The sequence below is a fragment of the Monodon monoceros genome, unplaced genomic scaffold (genome assembly GCF_005190385.1).
Source record: "Monodon monoceros isolate NGI ecotype Baffin Bay Population unplaced genomic scaffold, NGI_Narwhal_1 Super_Scaffold_18, whole genome shotgun sequence".
NCBI classification, from domain to species: Eukaryota; Metazoa; Chordata; class Mammalia; order Artiodactyla; family Monodontidae; genus Monodon; species Monodon monoceros.
The window spans coordinates 23,653,029-23,673,942 of NW_021703774.1; the positions used below are offsets into that span (position 1 = coordinate 23,653,029).

Here is a 20,914-nt window from a genome sequence, read left to right on the forward strand (position 1 = left end):
GAAAAACTGGAAGACAGGAGAGTAAAGAAACAGTTCCTCAGGCTAGGTCTAAGAGTGGTAATAAAGTTTTCATTGGACCTTGCACAGTCACCCACCAAATAATGCTCCATCAAGCTATGGCCAGTTTCTTGTCTGGACAGGTTGGCAGTGGCAACTTGAAATGGGAGCACAAAAAGGTCTAAATAACTCTGATTTAGTGCTAGTAAGCATTTAACAAAATATTTAATTAACTAGTCTTGCTTCAGACATCTACCAAATTCTTGCTCTTTTCAAAGATGACTCTTTTCAATGATAAGAGCTAAATTAGGCCTGCAGAACTACTGATGTTCAATTAAAACAAAAAGTTACTTCAACAATATTGTCCATCCTGACTAGGCATTAGGCTTAATCAAAAGAGGCACTTTCACCTTTCTGACATTAAAGAATTAAGTAATTCAGAAAAAGTAACAATGAGTAATTATATAGAAATATTTTTCAAGTTTTTGAAATTTATGATGCTCAAGTAATAGAGTTTCACAAATATATACCATCTCTACTCAGGCGACTTCCTATATTCAGTTGAACCTGACATTTACTGAGTGTTTACAATATGTCAGGTACTTAAAAGATAAAGAGGGTATGGCAGTTCACAGACTGGTGGTGGAGACATCATGCCATCAACAAGGTGACAAATGCTATAATAAGGGCATGTACGAAGTCTGTATGGGAACCTGGAGGAGGGATGCACAAGATTTTTATGGGGGCCTAGAGGAGGGAATTTATAACTTGAGTCTATAGGAGTTACAGAAGATTTCAGAGAAAACCTCAAGGATAAGAAACATCACCCAAGATGATCAGTTTTACTTGTACAATAGCTCTGACAGATTGGTACACAGGAACTATTATTTCTTTCTGTAGGAAACTGGGATGGAAGGTGACTTAAGCACTGTGTCCCAAAGAGTTAATAAGCAAACCAGGGTTAGAAAGTCTGCAGATTTCTCAACAGGTTCTTCTTAGTCCAGTGAGTCTTCCGTTATGGTGGAGGCTAAAGTCTCAGGTTCAAACCTGGTTATATTCCTTCAGTGATTAATAGGAAGTATCTGTCTCCCTCCACACTCCCCCAAACCAAACAACCAAACATTAAATAACTCAACCCTCAACCCTTCCTCTAACATTTAATCTCTCCCTTCTCTTCCTTAATAATGATAATAGCTAACCTTTATCATGTGTAAAATATATACACATACTTTTCAAAGTACTTTGCGTATATTAACTTTTTTAATCCTCATAGAAGGATTAATATAAGGTAGGTATTATGACCCCAATTTTAAACATGAAGAAAACAGATTAACTTGCAACAGGTAACAAAACTGGTAAGTGGTAGAGCTAGGATTCAAACCTTCTCAGTCAGACTTCTCAAAATGGTATACTATCACTGTCTCTACTGCCTAGCCTCTCAACTCACTTCTCAGTACTGTACAATTTGGCTTCTGCTTTGATCGCCCTAATGAAATGCTGATAGGATCACTATCTCCTGTTTGTCCTACGGTACCAGATATCTCCGGTTGTACCTGGGGCTGCTGACCTCTTAAAACTCTGTACTCCCTTAGTTTTCGAGAAACGACACTTTGCTGAGTCATCCCCTGTGACCACTGCCCCTCCTTCTCTTACGGGAGTCCTACGCCTCCACACCCTTCTCAATGTGAGAGATCCCAGCTCTCTGTTCTGACTTACTACTTTTCTCTTGCTACAATCTCTCCCTGGGAGATCTCAATCTACTTTCAACTATGTTGATCATTCCCAGATTTCTACTGCCAGTTCACTCCTTTTCCTTAACCTTCTGACTCATCTAGAAAAGTATCTGCTGGACATTTCCACATGGATGTCCCTCAGGCACCTCAAACTTAACTTGTCCAAAAGGAAACTGGTCACCTTTCTCCTCTGTTAAGGCTTTTAATAATTATTACATATAGGACTGATTAAATCTAAGCTCCATAATATCTCCTTTATATTCCCATGATATGCAGTCCACATCTTTTATTATTGTACTTCTCCTATTGGTGTTGTAATTATTTAGATGTTTGTCTTTTCCATCAGACTCAGATCCTTAAGGGCCGGAAATACTGTATTACGCTTAGCATAAAGCTTGTAAATTTTAAAATTCTTCGTAAATATTGAATGAATCCTTCTGAAATTCTACAATATTTAACCTAAATATTTCTTATGGCATTTACCATTTTCTACTTCACATAATACATTAACTGTGTATTTTTTTCTAATAATAAGATAAGCATTTTGAGGTCTACTTCTAAGTCTGATTTATCTTATCATCTACCACTGTGCACAGCAGAGTACCACACATGTAAAAAGTGGTAAAACATAGAGAAACCCTTAGTTTTTGGCTATCCATACTCCTAAAGTCTAGAGTATGTTAAAACCATGAGAAAGAGCATGAATAGCTCAAAATAAACTATATTTCCACTATACCAAAAACAAGTCAGAATGTCTCTCAAAACTCTCTTTGCATCGGACGGACAACAAGTTTTCTAAGCTGGCATTTAGTATCACTAAGCTAAGAGTGATACTAAATCACCATTGTAATAATGTTCTTCTCCAGGTGGCTACCTAGAAATCAGACCATTTTTATATTTTCAATAGAAAAGAGCAAATTACACTTTCCTGATGGCATAATTAGAGGAAAACACACACACTCTTATACATACCCACACATACCACGGTTTTCTATAAACACTGAAACTGATCTCATAGCAAGCATTGGAAACCAGTACATTTTCTTAATATGCAATCATATACCTTTTTTATTTTAATTTTTTTTCATATACCTTTTTATATCTAGGTCTATAAATTCCCACCAAAACTTTAAGGCTGATTATGGAAGGTAAGCACGGTAAGCAGAAACCAAAAGAAGCAATTTATCTTGTGGACACAGAATTTGGCTAACAGATTTTAAGGTTCAGTTAATGCATTCCAGAGGTCTTATTTAATAAAATACCAAAGAGGTAAAAGACTATGTAGTCATGGTTCTTTCCTCTAGTTACCCAAATATATTATTGATATAATATATGATATATAACATACAATATAACATACTACCTAAATTAGAGAAGAATTGCAAATGTCAATCTTCTGAAGTGTAAGACTTTCAAGTCAGGTTGTGCTTAACATGTGGAAGTTTTAAAAAACAAGTATTAAAGGAGGAAATTATAGAAATGTCATAATTTCTCAGAAGGATCTAGGCCTAGCTTTGGTCATAGGATTAAAAACTCTTTACAATGCATGTTTTAGAAATTTGTCTTCCATTGATTCTCACGTGTGATCAACTTTTCCCAGATACAGCTAAACCTATGCTGCCAAGCCCAGATTTCTGTGATTGGTTATGACAGAATATGAAAGAACCTAGGAGGGAGCACAATGTTAAAGGCAAGACATAAATGAAGGAACCTAGGAGCCAGGGCTGAAATTAAATATTTTGGGACATCTTAGTAAGCTTCTATATGAGGCCAAAACCAAGAGTAGAACTCAGCTTGCCAATACTCCCAGGCTACTCTTCTCTTAATATGCCAGAATGCAAGAAAAGAATACGATATTAGGAGTACTGGACAGTTGGACTAAAGGTACCATCTCTATTCCTTTATGACTGACCTTTATATTCTAGAGCTTTAATTCCTTGATTTACTCTCTTCCTCAGTACACTAGAGTAAGACAACCTCCAAAAATCAAGCTGACACATTCGCATTTGCCAGATAAATGGGCAAATTCCATTTTTGTGAACTTAGGCTAAATGAACAGAGTACAGAACTGTAATTTAATAAAACTCAAAACTTACCTAGCACATGTTTCATATACATGACAATATATTTATCGAATATAAACAGCAACTCATTACTCATTCATTTATATAACTATAACTAGTATTCCTTGAATATAGTCAAGTCAAGCATTTTGTGGGTTCACTTGAGAAGGAGAAAATGAACTCAACAGAATGGGAAGTTCCTGTAAGCTTAGTCTGATGATCCCTGGTTCTGCTACCATAGGAATGAAGGGAACAGATGGGAGAAAACTTAAGCTGCTGAGCTCCATTTGCTCCCCCCATCTGTAACCCGCAGGATGACGCTGGGCCTAATATGCAGTATCACAGGCAGTCTAGGACTGGGCACGTGGGGTTGAGAAGAAAGATAAGGGTAAAAGAGGAAATCATTTCCACAGCAGAAAGGATCCTGGTATCTGTTCAACTGCTATCTCAGTAACTCACATGGGAGTGTCTTACCCAAGGGACCACTAATAAAAATGGTCTCAGTTTCTCTCAAAATTAACTCGCCCCCCACCCCCTTTTATCTGCCCTAAAGAATGCCACGTAACCCTTTTGTCAACACTTCCCTATTACTCCAAAGACTGAGAATCCTAAAAAGTCACTCTCACTAATGGGAGAGTAACCTATCTACTAGTGGGAGTGCTGTGGTAAATAATTACTAAAACCACTGGACTAAAGATCTTCTAAGGTTCTCTTCTCCTTGAAAAGTCTATTATTCTACATGTGGAACTGCAAACGCTGAGTTACAGAAGCAGAATGTTGAGAATGTATTCTGCTGTGCCTGAGTCAGAGGGAAGGAGGGACTGGTGTTACATATACTCTTTCTCTTCTGTCAAGAGTTGTCTAAACAGCGTATCTTAAGAGGAAAGCATCTTGTTCCGAACGTCTTCCCATATTGCCCCAAATCCTAGCATTCATCTGAATTTTGAATAACAGGCAAAACATAGTGAGGAAAACTTAGAGGTAGGAGAGTGATTAGGTGTACTATTTAAGTAAAAGAATTATAGTTTTAATAGGCCTGTGTGGGAGGGTTAAGGAAAAAACTAGAAGGTAATTTTCGGGGAGGGGCGGCACTGGTGATAAAGCTCTGAAGAATCTGAGGGCAGTATGAGGGCACTAGGTTACTGGGGGCAGATGGAGAAGGTCAATGATGTGTGGACACAAAAGAAAACTTCATTTGTGCAATTTTGCTTAAAACTAACCTTATTCCCTCCTATACCTACAAATTTCACTGCAATTCAACTTTAGGTCTTCAACATAATCTTTTCCTTTTCTATAGCAATGAGATTGAAAACAGAAAAGAATGAGCAGAGGATGTGTCCTGTGGATTAGTTAAGAGATAGAGTCTACTTAGTATAGAGCACAGTCACATATTTTAAACATCATGCACAACAACGTAACTAGTTTGGGCACAAAGAACAATCAAGATTTATTTTAATCCTTAAGAATCCACATGCCTAAGAGAAAGGAAGCTACAGAACTTGAGTTTTATACTAAGTATCTTGGATGCTGAACCCAAGCATGCCAAAGATTGAATACCATTATTCAAAATAACATTCTATTATGACTGGGAGGGTGAAACGGATGATAATGCTGGGAAGGGTGGTCACAGTTACAAACTATGAAGGGAAATAAGAGGTTTATGCCATAAAGTATGAATTAAGAATACAAAATATTTTTTTAAATGGGAGGTTACTGCTGGCCTTTGCCCTGACACGTAAAAAGCATTTCCAGTGGTAATGTGATTCAACAGGAGGAAAGTATAATGATGCACATTGGTGGTAAGTGGAAGGCTGAGTGGTGAAGAGCTACTAAGGAAGTACTTAAGTGAAACTGAATTTGTGGACAAGAAAGGAAGCTAAAGAGAACACAGCAATGGAGGGGAACTGGTCTATTAAGAGTAAGGGAATAATAACCAATATTATTGAGGGTATTACATATGTTGTTTCTTTAAATTCTCAAACAACCTTATGAGATTAGTACTATTATTATCCTTGTTTGTCTGATGAGCAAACCAGCGCACAGAAAGGTTAGATAACTTGCTCCAAATTATATACCTAGAAAGTGGCAGAGGCAGGATTTGAATCAACTTAAGTGCTTAAGCAATAAATTGAGAGGAAAGTGCTTAGGAAGCAAATGAGAAAAAAACCATGCCCTTGAAGAGCTGGAGCCTGAGTCATAAAGATTCAGCAGCCTCTGTGAACTTAGTTCTGGTTTACTTTATAATAGGAGTTCCTTTGTACTACTTTACAATTTACATGTATGTCTGAACTGTATCTATACTGGGTAATAGTGGGTGAAGGGTAAGAAAGGGTACTTCTAGAGGAAAAGTAAAAGTGGGAAACAGACACTACAGCGGGGTGGTGGCAGAAGACAGCATATGAGAGCAGAGATGAGATAGGAGTGGGCTGAGATGTGCTTCTGCTGAGAAGAGCTAACCTATTTACCAAAATACATACTACTCCTGTGTTGTACATTCAAAGATTTTTGTGGGAGAAAAAGGGATGTGGAGAAGAGTTTATTAGAAAGAAAAATGAAAATGGTCTTCTAGGAGAAAGGACAACTAAAATATTTGTTCAAACTTCCTTCCCATTCTTTTTAAGGTGAATGTTATCTGTATGGAAATACCATACTGAGTATTTTAGAACAGTAAAATATACATCAGATTATAACATCAAATATTATTGTACATCAAGAGTTCTCTTTTTATCACACTGCAGAATTAGCTAGTTTAATTATTTGTCTCAAGAATAATAAAATAGTTTCCATTTAGAATGGAAAGGTGCACACTTTGGTATAAATATTTCAAAGAAATAAAAAATCACTTAAAAATATAGATCAGGAGTTTTCTTTAGTAGAAAATTATGCTTAATACTCTCCTCAATATAAGAATTATAGTTAACAAAACACAAAAAATAAAACATTTAAAGAATTTCCCCTGGTTTAAAAATAGTTATATGCACAATATTTGCATTTGAACCCATTTTATTTCCAAATTTCTGTAAAGACAGAATGTTCAACAGGATAATACAATGCTTTACAACAAGAATTATTGTGCCATTTAATGTGGATTAGAGAGAATGTATATGTCAGGTATTTCTGCAAAGAGAGGAACACTATACATTAGGAACTTCTAAATTAATAAACCTATACAATTAATTTAAGAGAGAAAATGATAATGCAGTCAATTTATAGTGAATATAGTGCATATATTAACTAAAATCATTTTTTACATTAGAAGAGAAATTCTGTCGGCATTAAAAATTGATCTGTACTCAATTATTGTGTCATGGTAAAATCTACTGGAAGAGTTAATAAAATGTGTCACTTGTTCTGATTCTACCACCAGGGGTTTACTTTTAACTAACATATAAACTAAATAGTAAAGTGCTGAAAAGAAAAGGGGAATGTGAAATAGAAATTGCCATGAAAAACAAAAATGAGCAATTATTTATATCTATATATCTATAGTGACAATAATCAAATAAGCATTCCAGTCTTCAGAATTGTTGCAAAGAATGGAACTACAGAGATTCTCTGATGGACAACACATTTTTAAAAGTACATTTTTACTTTATTATATTTAATAATGATAACTCTGCATTGTATTTAAAAAGAAGCACATTTTGGCTCACAAATTATCAAGTGTGATATTTCTAAAACTGACTGCATTACTAGGTAAATTCTTCATATCAATTCACTGATCTCTTTTACTGAAGGATGCATTGGTTTGAAAATCAAAGACTTACGTCATCCAAAAAATCAATCAGTGAAGATGAGGAAGAAGAAAAGGAATCCTATTTAACGAATACAGCAATAAAAAAATAGAAAAAATGGATGAAGCAATTTAATAGGAACAAATAATAAATCAAAAATTTTGTAAAACAATTGAAAGGCAAATGACATTAATTCAAATAAATAAATGAGAAAAGCAGTCACTGTCATTGTTTCTCAAGAAACGTAGAAATTCATTAATTACTTTTTAAAGAGTGATTCGGTTTTCCTTTCCCAAAAGAATGAAATACAATTCATATACTGTGCTCAAAATGTATTAAGCTGAAGCTCATTAATAATCAAATTAAATGGAAGCACTCCAGAAGGTAACAACTAAAAGTAAGCAACAGAATCTCTGCCTCTAATCGTTCCTGCTAGAATGTAAGCTTCTTGAGGGGCAGGACTTTGTCAATTTGGTCACTACTGTATCTCCAGCACCTAGAACAGTGCCTTGCACAGAGACATACGATTATTTGTTGATTAAGATATAATCACTAACTTAAGTTTTCTGACATAAAAATATACTTCATATCTTAATTTTTTTTTCTAGCAAAGAATTTAAGTACCAAAGAATGACAGAGTCATATAATCACTATTTCATTATAATGGAGTGTGCCAAATAAAGTCTATGTAATACTTTTAACAAAAAGCATTCTTTTGGTATACTTCTAAAAAACTGAATTGATTTGGAACTAGAACCAGCATTGCCCTATTGTGAGCTCTGAAATTTTCACTTGTTTTTTACTGTGGCTCTATGCTTTGGAGAAAAAAGAAAAGTGTCAAAATTATTTAAAGTCAGGATTTGTTCTGCACTTACTGTTCCTCAGGGAAAGAGATGAAATTTCTTTTAAATCTTATCAACGACCCTCTTATTTAGATCTTTCTTAAACACAAGAAAAGTTTATGATTAAAGTTTCCATAACATTGCAGAACATATTCCTTTCCTAATACGTTTTTGTTTATATAAGATTCTAGGTCCTCTTATATGGGATGCAATAAAGGTTTTATTGCAAATAAATTTTAAATCACAAAGTAAATTTTAAATTGACTGCAGAGGATATATGAAAAGTTTAATACTTACTTCAAATTGATCCAGAGCATCGGTAGGCATATTCAAAAATGCCAAGAAAGAATGCTGTGAGTCTTGGTGCTCTATACCTAGAAGACAGCAGCAACTTTTTTTAAAACTAGAACAATTAAAACTAATTTTCACGGATAACCTTTCCTGTCTGAATCTATTAAAAAGCTGCTCACAAACTACTGTATTTTAAAACCAATTAATATCATTAACTCCACATACTTAAAAAACTAAAATACATTAATGTTTCTTGGAATATCACTCAATAGTTCAATTACATCAGACTCCATGAAATACTTGTTTCTTGACTTATCTGAGTTCCTGAATTTCTTTTCCTACACAGTACACTGTAAGAAGCACATTAAATCTTTTGGTACTCTTGAGAAAAATTTTAAAATAGGACCCTGGTTACGTCTGATTTTTCTAAGGTAATCTATCACCAAACAAGGTTTCCTTTTTGAAATACTCTCATCAAGCATATAGTATATATTAATATAAATAATCTTTTATTTAAAAATGCAGTGATACAACAAACTTATTTAATTATGAAAAAACTTTTGCTAAGGCCTCAATCTGATTTCATTTACTGTTTTATTGACAAAAATTGCATGAAATTAAAAAATTTTGTCTGAGAAAAACTAGGGTTGGTTGAATGAGGACTCCAAACCCTAGCTTTTCTCAGGCAAATTAAAAAAAATTCACTCATACCTCTTGGCTATGGTATTAACTTTAAATACATGATTTCTAAATTAATTCTTAAAATACACATAATGATAAATACTAGGGAGGAAAAGGAGAAACAACCAACACACATTTTTGATCTCCATAGCGTTTTAGGAACTGATATCAACTGATATCAAATTATGTGCTTTTTGAATTACTCTCTAATAATATACCATAGTTGCCAGATAAGGCAGTATGTTCAGAAATTCATTCCATCAATGATATTTATTGAGAGTCTTTTATTTGCCAAACCCTGTCTAGATACTGGATATATAATAGTAAATAAAGCAGGAAAACAAAGTCCTTGCCCTCATTATATAAACATTACATTGTATTATTTAAGTAGACTATTATGTTACAACATATAGTGAAATTTTATTATTCTGCAAGGCTCAAAATCCAAATATAAAACCATAGCCATAGGTTAGCCTGCAATGTGATAAACGATTTCTTCTTTCGCAAGTTTAGATCTACTTTAAAATGATGCAATCAATGCCAACTGGTGTGTTATAGTAAGTCATACTCTTCACTGGTCTCTTTTCTATACAAATTGCCTTTAGCGCCACAGGTCCTCCATGTCTTATATATTCTTTTTCCTCTACTCACTAAATAACACAGCTCCTTCCACTCTTCATACATGAAAATTAAGCTTGATTCTCATTTTAGCATGATGCTTTGTACTCCTAATCTGAGTTCCTAATTCACTTTTTCTGGGTTCCTTCCTTCCTTCTTGTTCACTAGGAAATTCAATCAACAAAAATTTAGCTACTACTTTTAATGGCTTTTTCATGTTAACTCCTTTGTGTGATTACCCTCTTTCCGCCACAATTTTAAAAGCAGATGCGGAGACCCAACCAGCTTTACGTCACTGTGTGTCACAGGACTGCGAAATGATAAGGCAGCACATAAGTACAACATAGAGCCTATTAACTAGTTCAGTATTCAGTCAGGAATACTGTCAGGAAAATGAATTTTTAACAACTATATATAAGAGATCCTTTCATTAAGATAATAACATTCTGAATTTTAAAAAATTAAATCTTCACATTCTTAATGCCCATGTTATGGAAAGAACGTTGAAGTTCATGTAATAAAGCTACCAAGCACTCTGAGTTACTTTTTACATTAATGAAAAAATGCTCAAGTAATGTTTTCAAGAAAATGGGAATAAATCCTGGAAAATCCCACAGGGCAAGCACTTTGAGTATCAAACATGGAAGAAGACACCGAAATGCCCAAATAATTCTTTGTCACTGAGCTGTCTTTCTAATACTGGATTAGGTTAATCTTTAGTTATTTCATACATTATTTCATCAACTACCCTGAGAGTGAATCCCCTATAACGTTTGAGAACAGTATAAAGTATATGATAAAAACAAATTTTTCCAATCATAAAAATATTCTTCATGATATAGTCCATGGTCCTGAAAAAAGTCAAATTTATGGCACAGTGAGTTTTCTGTTAAGAAATCTTTAAACAATGCGTATCAAGTAAAACAAAATGACTCAGGAGACTTGTCTACCAAATATGTGTGTGTGTGTGTGTGTGTGTGCGTGCGCCATATACACATACATCTATAAATGAGTGCCAGAATTGTGTATGTGCACAATTCTCCTGCCTACACAGTAGGCTGATCCTTGTATAATAAAATGTATTCATAACAGAACATTAAGTCCTGGTTGATGCAAAACACATTCCCATACCCTTTTCAGATCTAAGCTCTTCAGTGTCCTTTATCAGTTGTTCAATTTCTGATAGCAGTTCCAAGTTCTTCTTCTCTGAATCTTTTAGTTTACTTAAGGGAAAAAAAGGAAAAGTGTCATTATTTTTATTGTTGGTTAGTGAGCCATCATGTATGTAGTTGAACTTAATTGGTTTAAATGTCAGTCATGATAATGTAGGGAACTGAAAACTACTACAGGAAGGACAAATCTAGCCTGTCATCTATGCTTGCGTAAATAAAGATTTACTGGAACACAGTCAGGCTCATTCATTTATATGCTGTCTATGGCTGCTTTTGTACTCAACAGCAGAGCTGAGCAGACAGAAGCTATATGGCTTACAAGCCCCAAAGTATTTATTATCTTTCCTTTTATAGAAAAGTTGCTGGCTCTGAGCTACATTATTAAATTTAAAAATGTCATAAAATCAAAGGTTAATTTTAGAATTGTTAGACTTCTTTCATAGAGAACCATGAAAGTGACTAAACTTGTAATTTTCAGTTTGACTCACATTCCTGATTTATGAACAAATGTGTAAATTTATATGTCCTAAGCATAAGCAGAAAGATCACACTTATTCCAAATTACAATACAGAGAATGACATTTAGCAGTTCTTTATGTTGGGATCAATTCATACTCTCCAAAAACAGTTTTTTTCCATTTTCAATGTTACACTAGCACATTTCAGTAAAACATACTTAATTTATGATTGGATAATACATACCAAGAGCTTATAATTCAACTGGGGTGCTTCATACCATTAAAAACCGAATTTATGGGACTATATTTCTTTTCATGCTGAATGCCTTTGCAACATTTGGTATTTTTTCTATTTACATTTTGATTTGTAACATGAACTTTTTACTGTTCCTCTATATCACCTTATTCCTCTATAACTTATTCTTGAACCAATCCAATTACGAGTTTCCTTTTATCATTTATTTATTCAGAGTATGATTTATTCTACTGTTGTGATAAGAATGGAGGGAATGTATTCATTAGCTAACTGTCCTGGACCTGTGGGGGATACACTTTTTTTAATACATAACATGAAAGAAAGGATAATTTAAGTATATTCTACCTTTATGAAATTTACCATCACTTGAAACTTCATTTGTAAAAAAACCTATGGTAGAGGCCAGAATTTTCAGATGACTATAGTTTGTTCTGACTCTATGCTGCAATTTTATACTAATGTGATATTCTTGAACAAAAGATTATTTTGGATTTAATAGAATAAAATTTGAGAGTGAATTTTACAAATAAGGGGAAAAGTAAATAACAGAATATTAATTAGTACTATTAATTCCACTTTAAGGACAAGTCAGAAACAAAGCTGTATTAAAATTGCATCACTGCACACAAGGCCTAAAATCATCAATTCATTTTCAAATATTCATAGTTTTTTTCTGGTCATCACTTAAAAAAAAAAAGGTATAGATAGGTAGGAAACTAAACATGTAACTTCTCTCCAGAAACTTTTGGACCAAATTAGAAATCACTCTAGTGGGACTATATTATTCAGTCTTACCATTCTGTTATGATGTTAGATGCTTTAACTTTATTCAGCTCTTCTTGGATGGCCTGCTTAGCTCTTATTTCTGCATCCAGAGCTGACTGCAACTCCAGTCTAGCTGACATATCCAGTTTTGCGAAACGACGCATTTTCCAGGGCATATCCTATGAAATAATATGACTGCGTTTTTAGCTCCATTCGATTTTATCTTTAACATTTAAGTTTAGTAATATAAGTGAATTTGGAAACTACTTAAAAGAACTATCTTTCCCTAAGTAAAGAATTTAAAAGAACTATTACTTGTGAAAATATATTATTTTTCATTAAATTCAGAAAAACTGTAGACTCACATTATAAATGCATTTATTTTTTATGGTTATTACCATTAATGGCTAGCCACACAAATTATAGTTAAGCAGCTATGTATTATAATTTCATAAACTGGAAAAACGTTGAATGATTTCTCATGAAAATCTTTACAGTAGGCAAAGCCTAGACAAACTGATGTAAGTACTCAGATTTATTAGTGTTTGCTGAGCCTTCCCACCGACTGATATAATAAGCCTGCTTGCTAAATGGCAGAGCTTACTGTTGCTCGGGTACCCAAGCTGGAGTTTCTTAAAGCTTCCAATTCTTCAGTCATTTTAGAAGCTAAGGCCTGAAGATATCCTCGTGCATCCTTTTCATCACTGACCCTAGAATACATGCAAATAAAGACAGAGATCAAGTACCAAAGTAAAACAGAAAACTTCAGTGAGATATATATTACTTTAAAGCATCATAAAGAAATAAGTGAAAAGTGACAGAAATTTAAAGATGTTCTTAATATCTTCTTTTAAAGGTCTACCACAGCACTACTGTCAACAAGCGGGAAATGGTTTACTGAACTGTTCAGTTATTTACAGATAAAGGTGGCCACGTTTAGAAAGGTCCAACTTATACATATCTGATAAATCAGTAAAACTTCACCCTTGAGCCACAGAATACTCTTTTAATCTAACATTAAACATACACACATACACACACATACACTCACATGATTTCTAAAGAATATTAAGATTTATTATTAGATTCCATTTTTTATCTTATGAAAACGCAACACACCCTTCTTAAAACTGAAGTACACTAAATTTAGAAAGTTTTAAGTAGAATATTTTGTAAAAAACAAAAATTCTGTGTTGTAATAAAGCTCTTTTGTTTTCTAAAATGGTCAATGATATAACAAAGAGAAAAGATTAAAGTCTACTGAAACTCAGTTTCTACAACCCCACCCCCACCCCCCCACCCCACCCCCGCCCTGCCCCGGCTGCACCCCAAGGCATGTGGGATCTTAGTTCCCGGACCAGGGATCAAACCAGGGCCCCCAGCAGTGGAAGAAGTGGACGCGTGGAGTCCTAAACACTGGACAGCCAGGGAATTCCCGAAACTCAGTTTCTATTTACTATTTTAAGGCTATCTTGCTGATGTAATTATATGATTTTAGAGAGAAATGTTTTCAAATTATATTCAATAAAATTCAGGCCATTAAATAGCCATGAGGAAAGTATATTTCAGGTAAATCAATACATATCTGTGATGCATACAGCAGACAAGTTTAAATCTTGAGGCTTGATTCAGCATCTGTTACAATTTAAACTCCTGAGGAGTTAAATTCATCTGTCTACCTACATATCACTCCATATCTACATCTTTTTGTTTTTTGGTTTTTATTTTGCGGTACGTGGGCCTCTCACTGTTGTGGCCTCTCCCGTTGCGGAGCACACGCTCCGGACGCGCATGCTCAGCGGCCATGGCTCACGGGCCCAGCCGCTCTGCGGCATGTGGGATCTTCCCGGACTGGGGCACGAACCTATGTCCCCTGCATCAGCAGGCGGACTCTCAACCACTGCGTCACCAGGGAAGCCCCCATATCTACATCTTAAAGAGGCCCTTTAAAAGGGGTTTGATCCCTTCTTCTCTCAGATGGGAAAGTGCTTTGGAGGACAAACAAAAGAATAAAGGAGCAAATAAAATCACTGTGAAGTTGCCCACTCTAGTGATAGCTACATATTCGTAGGCTCTACGTACATGTATATATGTTCACAGCCTTTTAAAGAAAAGTGGCTTAAGAAAATATTAAGAAAGTTTGTGTATTGGGATGCTGTTTCCTTCTAAAATTCTTTAACTTTGGACACCACAAGTGACCACAATCTTTTCATTTAATCACCTAATCTATAACATAAAGAATAAATATAGATGGGGGAAGATTGTTTTTCCTCCAAAGACATTTTTTATTTCCCTCTAAAGACACTCAAGAGTAGCAATTAAGAAAACTATATTACCATTTAACCAGGCTAATAGGTCTAAGCCAGTGCTGGTTTAGTATCTCTCATAGCTCAGAGATCTTGGCTTATGCACATTTCCAGGAACCTATGAAATCCAGTGTGTTTTATTCACTTTGGAAATCAAACAACTCCATGTAAATTGCTATGATGTTGTTTGAAATATTATATAAAAAACAATACCTTCTAACTTTGCTTTTTATTTACATCTTGAATACATTCACATTCCCTTACCACTGTGGTCTTCCACTAATTCTCAACTTTTGATTAAACCTATGTCTATTTTCTTGCCTACAAAAAATTACTGAAGGGAAGGGTGATGAAAAAAGAAAAAAAAAAGACTGTGTCAACTACACACTCATGCCATTTAAGTTCCACTAGGCCCTAGGTCTTGCACAACAATTCCTTTTCATAATCATTGTCTACTTCCAACCTAAATCTTAAAAACATCATACTTTCTCCAACCCAACACCATCTCTTGCCCCTTCCTTCTAAGCCATCTGGTTAAGCTTACACTACTCATTCTCTTAACTTTTTTATTTTTTAAACAGGTTTAGGAGGAGCTTCAACATGGTGGAAGAGTAAGACGAGGAGATCACCTTCCTCCCCACAGATACATCAGAAATACATCTACATGTGAAACAGCTCCTACAGATCACCTACTGAACACTGGCAGAAGACCTCAGACCTCCCAAAAGACAAGAAACTCCCCACGTACCTGGGTAGGACAAAAGAAAAAAGAAAAAACAGAGACAAAAGAATAGGGACGGGACCTGCACCAGTGGGAGGGAGCTGTGAAGGAGGAAAGGTTTCCACACACTAGAAGCCCCTTCACTGGTGGAGGCGGGGCGGGGGGGGGGAAGCTTCGGAGCTGCTGAGGAGAGCGCAGCAACAGGGGTGCGGAGGACAAAGCGGAGAGATTCCCGCACAGACGATCGGTGCCAACCGGCACTCACCAGCCCAAGAGGCTTGTCTGCTCACCCGCCAGGGCGGGCGGGGCGAGTCCGGGAAAAGGCCTGGAACTGCCGAAGAGGCAAGAGACTTCTTCTTCCCTCTTTGTTTCCTGGTGCACGAGGAGAGGGTTTAAGAGCGCTGCTTAAAGGAGCTCGAGACTGGCGCGAGCCACGGCTATCAGCGCGGACCCCAGAGACGGACCCCATGAGACGCTAAGGCTGCTGCTGCCACCACCAAGAAGCCTGTGTGCAAACGCAGGTCACTATCCACACCTCTCCTCCCGGAAGCCTGTGCAGCCCGCCACTGCCAGGGTCCCGTGATCCAGGGACAACTTCTCCGGGAGAGCGCACGGCACGCCTCAGGCTGGTGCAACGTCACGCCGGCCTCTGCCGCTGCAGGCTCGCCCCGCATCCGTACCCCTCCCTCCCCCCGGCCTGAGTGAGCCAGAGCCCCCGAATCAGCTGCTCCTTTAACCCCGTCCTGTCTGAGCGAAGAACAGACGCCCTCAGGCAACCTACACGCAGAGGCGGGTCCAATCCAAAGCTGAACCCCAGGAGCTGTGTGAACAAAGAAGAGAAAGGGAAATCTCTCCCAGCGGCCTCAGGAGCAGCAGATTAAATCTCCACAATCAACTTGATTACCTGCATCTGTGGAATACCTGAAAAGACAACGAATCATCCCAAACTGAGGAGGTGGACTTTGGGAGCAACGATATATATATATATTTTTTTTTTTTTCCTTTTTCTCTTTTTGTGAATGTGTATGTGTATGCTTCTGTGTGAGATTTTGTCTGTATAGCTTTGCTTTTACCATTTGTCCCAGGGTTCTGTCTGTCCTTTTTTTTTTTCTTAGCATAGTTTTTAGCACTTGTTATCATTGGTGGATTTGTTTTTCGGTTTGGTTGCTCTCTTCTTTCTTTCTTTTATTACCTTAAACATTTTTTTAAATAATTATTTTTATTTTAATAACTTTTATCTTATTTTATTTTATCTTCTTCTTTCTTTTTTTTCTCCCTTTTACTCTGAGCCATGTAGAAGACAGGCTCTTGGTGCTCCAGCCAGGCATCAGAGCTGTGCCTTTGAGGTAGGAGAGCCAACTTCAGGACACTGGTCCACAAGAGACCTCCCAGCTCCATGTAATATCAAACGGTGAAAATCTCCCAAAGATCTCCATCTCCTCGCCAAGACCCAGCTCCACTCAACGACCAGCAAGCTACAGTGCTGGACACCCTATGCCAAACAACTATCAAGACAGGGACACAACCCATTCATTAGCAGAGAGGCTGCCTAAAATCATAATAAGGCCACAGACACCCCAAAACACACCACCAGACGTAGACCTGCCCACCAGAAAGACAAGATCTAGCCTCATCCACCAGAACACAAGCACTAGTCCCCTCCACCAGGAAGCCTACACAACCCATGGAACCAACCTTAGCCACTGGGGACAGACACCAAAAACAATGGGAACTACGAACCTGCAGCCTGCAAAAAGGAGACCCCAAACACAGTAAGATAAGCAAAATGAGAAGACAGAAAAACACACAGCAGATGAAGGAGCAAGATAAAAACCCACCAGACCTAACAAATGAAGAGGAAATAGGCAGTCTACATGAAAAAGAATTCAGAATAATGACAGTAAAGATGATCCAAAATCTTGGAAATAGAATAAATGCAAGAAACATTTAACAAGAACCTAGAAGAACTAAAGAGGAAACAAGCAACGATGAACAACACAATAAATGAAATTAAAAATACTCTAGAAGGAATCAATAGCAGAATAACTGAGGCAGAAGAATGGATAAGTGACCTGGAAGATAAAATAGTGGAAATAACTACTGCAGAGCAGAATAAAGAAGAAAGAATGAAAAGAACTGAGGACAGTCTCAGAGACCTCTGGGACAACATTAAACGCACCAACATTCGAATTATAGGGATTCCAGAAGAAGAAGAGAAAAAGAAAGGGACTGAGAAAATATTTGAAGAGATTATAGTTGAAAACTTCCCTAATATGGGAAAGGAAATAGTTAATCAAGTCCAGGAAGCACAGAGAGTCCCATACAGGATAAATCCAAGGAGAAATACGCCAAGACACATATTAATCAAACTGTCAAAAATTAACTACAAAGAAAGCATATTAAAAGCAGCAAGGGAAAAACAACAAATAACACACAAGGGAATCCCCATAAGGTTAACAGCTGATCTTTCAGCAGAAACTCTGCAAGCCAGAAGGGAGTGGCAGGACATATTGAAAGTGTTGAAGGAGAAAAACCTGCAACCAAGATTACTCTACCCAGCAAGGATCTCATTCAGATTTGATGGAGAAATTAAAACCTTTACAGACAAGCAAAAGCTGAGAGAGTTCAGCACCACCAAAGCAGCTCTACAACAACTGCTAAAGGAACTTCTCTAGGCAAGAAACAAAAAACAAGGAAAAGACCTACAATAACGAACCCAAAACAATGAAGAAAATGGGAATGGGAACATACATATCGATAATTACCTTAAATGTAAATGGATTAAATGCTCCAACCAAAAGACATAGACTGGCTGAATGGATACAAAAACAAGACCCATATATATGCTGTCTACAAGAGACCCACTTGAGACCTTGGGACACATACAGACTGAAAGTGAGGGGACGGAAAAAGATATTCCATGCAAATGAAAATCAAAAGAAAGCTGGAGTAGCAATACTCATATCAGGTAAAATAGACTTTAAAATAAAGAATGCTAAAAGAGACAAGGAAGGACACTACATAATGATCAAGGGATCAATCCAAGAAGAAGATATAACAATTGTAAATATTTATGCACCCAACATAGCAGCACCTCAATACATAAGGCAAATGCTAACAGCCATAAAAGGGGAAATCGAGAGTAACACAGTCATAGTAGGGGACTTTAACACCCCACTTTCACCAATGGACAGATCATCCAAAATGAAAATAAATAAGGAAACACAAGCTTTAAATGATACATTAAATAAGATGGACTTAATTGATATTTAAAGGACATTCCATCCCGAGACAGCAGATTACACTTTCTTCTCAAGTGCTCATGGAATATTCTCCAGGATAGATCATATCTTGGGTCAGAAAGTAAGCCTTGGTAAATTTAAGAAAATTGAAATCATATCAAGTATCTTTTCCAACCACAACGCTATGAGACTAGATATCAATTACAGGAAAAAATCTGTAAAAAATACAAACACATGGAGGCTAAACAATACACAACTTAATAACCAAGGGATAACTGAAGAAATCAAAGAGGAAATCAAAAAATACCTAAAAACAAATGACAATGAAAACACAATGACCCAAAACCTATGGGATGCAGCAAAAGCAGTTCTAAGAGGGAAGTTTATAGAAATACATCCTACCTTAAGAAACAAGAAACACCTCAAACAAACATCCTAAACTTACACCTAAAGCAATTAGAGAAAGAAGAACAAAAAACCCCCCAAAGTTAGCAGAAGGAAAGAAATCATAAAGATCAGATCAGAAATAAAAGAAAAAGAAATGAAGGAAACGATAGCAACATGCAATAAAACTAAAAGCTGGTTCTTTGAGAAGATAAACAAAATTGATAAACCATTAGCCAAACTCATCAAGAAAAAAAGGGAAAAACTCAAATCAATAGAATTAGAAATGAAAAAGGAGAAGTAACAACTGATACTGCAGAAATACAAAGGATCATGAAAGATTACTGCAAGTGACTATATGCCAATAAAATGGACAACCTGGAAGGAATGGACAAATTCTTAGAAATGCACAACCTTCAGAGACTGAACCAGGAGGAAATAGAAAATATAAACAGACTAATCACAAGCACTGAAATTGAAACTGTGATTAAAAATCATCCAACAAACAAAATCCCAGGACCAGATGGCTTCACAGGCGAATTCTATCAAACATTTAGAGAAGAGCTAACACCTATCCTTCTCAAACTCTTCCAAAATATAGCAGAGGGGGCTTCCCTGGTGGCGCAGTGGTTGAGAGTCCGCCTGCCGATGCAGGGGACACAGGTTCGTGCCCCGGTCCAGGAAGATCCCACATGCCGTGGAGCGGCTGGGCTCGTGAGCCATGGCCGCTGAGCCTACGTGTCCAGATCCTGTGCTCCGCAATGGGAGAGGCCACAACAGTGAGAGGCCTGCGTACCGCAAAAACAAACAAACAAAATATAGCAGAGGGAGGAACATTCCCAAACTCATTCTACGAGGCCACCATCACCCTGATACCAAAACCAGACAAAGATGTCACAAAGAAAGAAAACTACAGGCCAATATCACTGATGAACATAGATGCAAAAATCCTCAACAAAATACTAGCAAACAGAATCCAACAGCACATTAAAAGGATCATACACCATACACCATGATCAAGTGGGGTTTATTCCAGGAATGCAAGGATTCTTCAATATATGCAAATCAATCAATGTGATACACCATATTAACAAACTGAAGGAGAAAAACCATATGATCATCTCAATAGATGCAGAGAAAGCTTTCGACAAAATTCAACACCCATTTATGATAAAAACCCTCCAGAAAGTAGGCATAGAGGGAACTTTCCTCAACATAATAAAGGCCATATATGACAAACCCAGAGCCAACATCGTCCTCAATGGTGAAAAACTGAAACCATTTCCTCTAAGATCAGGAACAAGACAAGGTTGCCCACTCTCACCACTGTTATTCAACATAATTTTGGAAGTTTTAGCTACAGGAATCAGAGAAGAAAAAGAAATAAAAGGAATCCAAATCGGAAAAGAAGTAAAGCTGTCACTGTTTGCAGATGACATGATACTATACATTGAGAATCCTAAAGATGCTACCAGAAAACTACTAGAGCTAATCAACGAATTTGGTAAAGTAGCAGGATACAAAATTAATGCACAGAAATCTCTTGCATTCCTATACACTAATAATGAAAAATCTGAAAGAGAAATTAAGGAAACACTCCCATTTACGATTGCAACAAAAAGAATAAAATACCTAGGAATAAACCTACCTA

At 36.5% G+C, this 20,914-nt stretch overlaps 1 protein-coding gene across 9 annotated transcripts in view; it reads right to left on the reverse strand.

Moving 5' to 3' along the window:
* Positions 1 to 20,914, reverse strand: part of CDC42BPA (CDC42 binding protein kinase alpha) — a 326,424-nt gene that overhangs the window by 51,682 nt on the left and 253,828 nt on the right. For 7 of the 9 annotated variants that reach the window (XM_029230868.1, XM_029230860.1, XM_029230864.1 and 4 more), the window contains 4 exons: positions 13,215 to 13,320; positions 12,641 to 12,789; positions 11,091 to 11,182; positions 8,667 to 8,743 (listed from right to left, as the gene is read on the reverse strand). In XM_029230868.1, coding sequence (XP_029086701.1) covers positions 8,667 to 8,743; positions 11,091 to 11,182; positions 12,641 to 12,789; positions 13,215 to 13,320 — 424 coding nt within the window. Of the gene's footprint in view, positions 1 to 7,560; positions 7,609 to 8,666; positions 8,744 to 11,090; positions 11,183 to 12,640; positions 12,790 to 13,214; positions 13,321 to 20,914 lie in introns of all 9 variants that reach the window. The other 2 variants (XM_029230867.1, XM_029230861.1) reach the window with 1 other exon arrangement.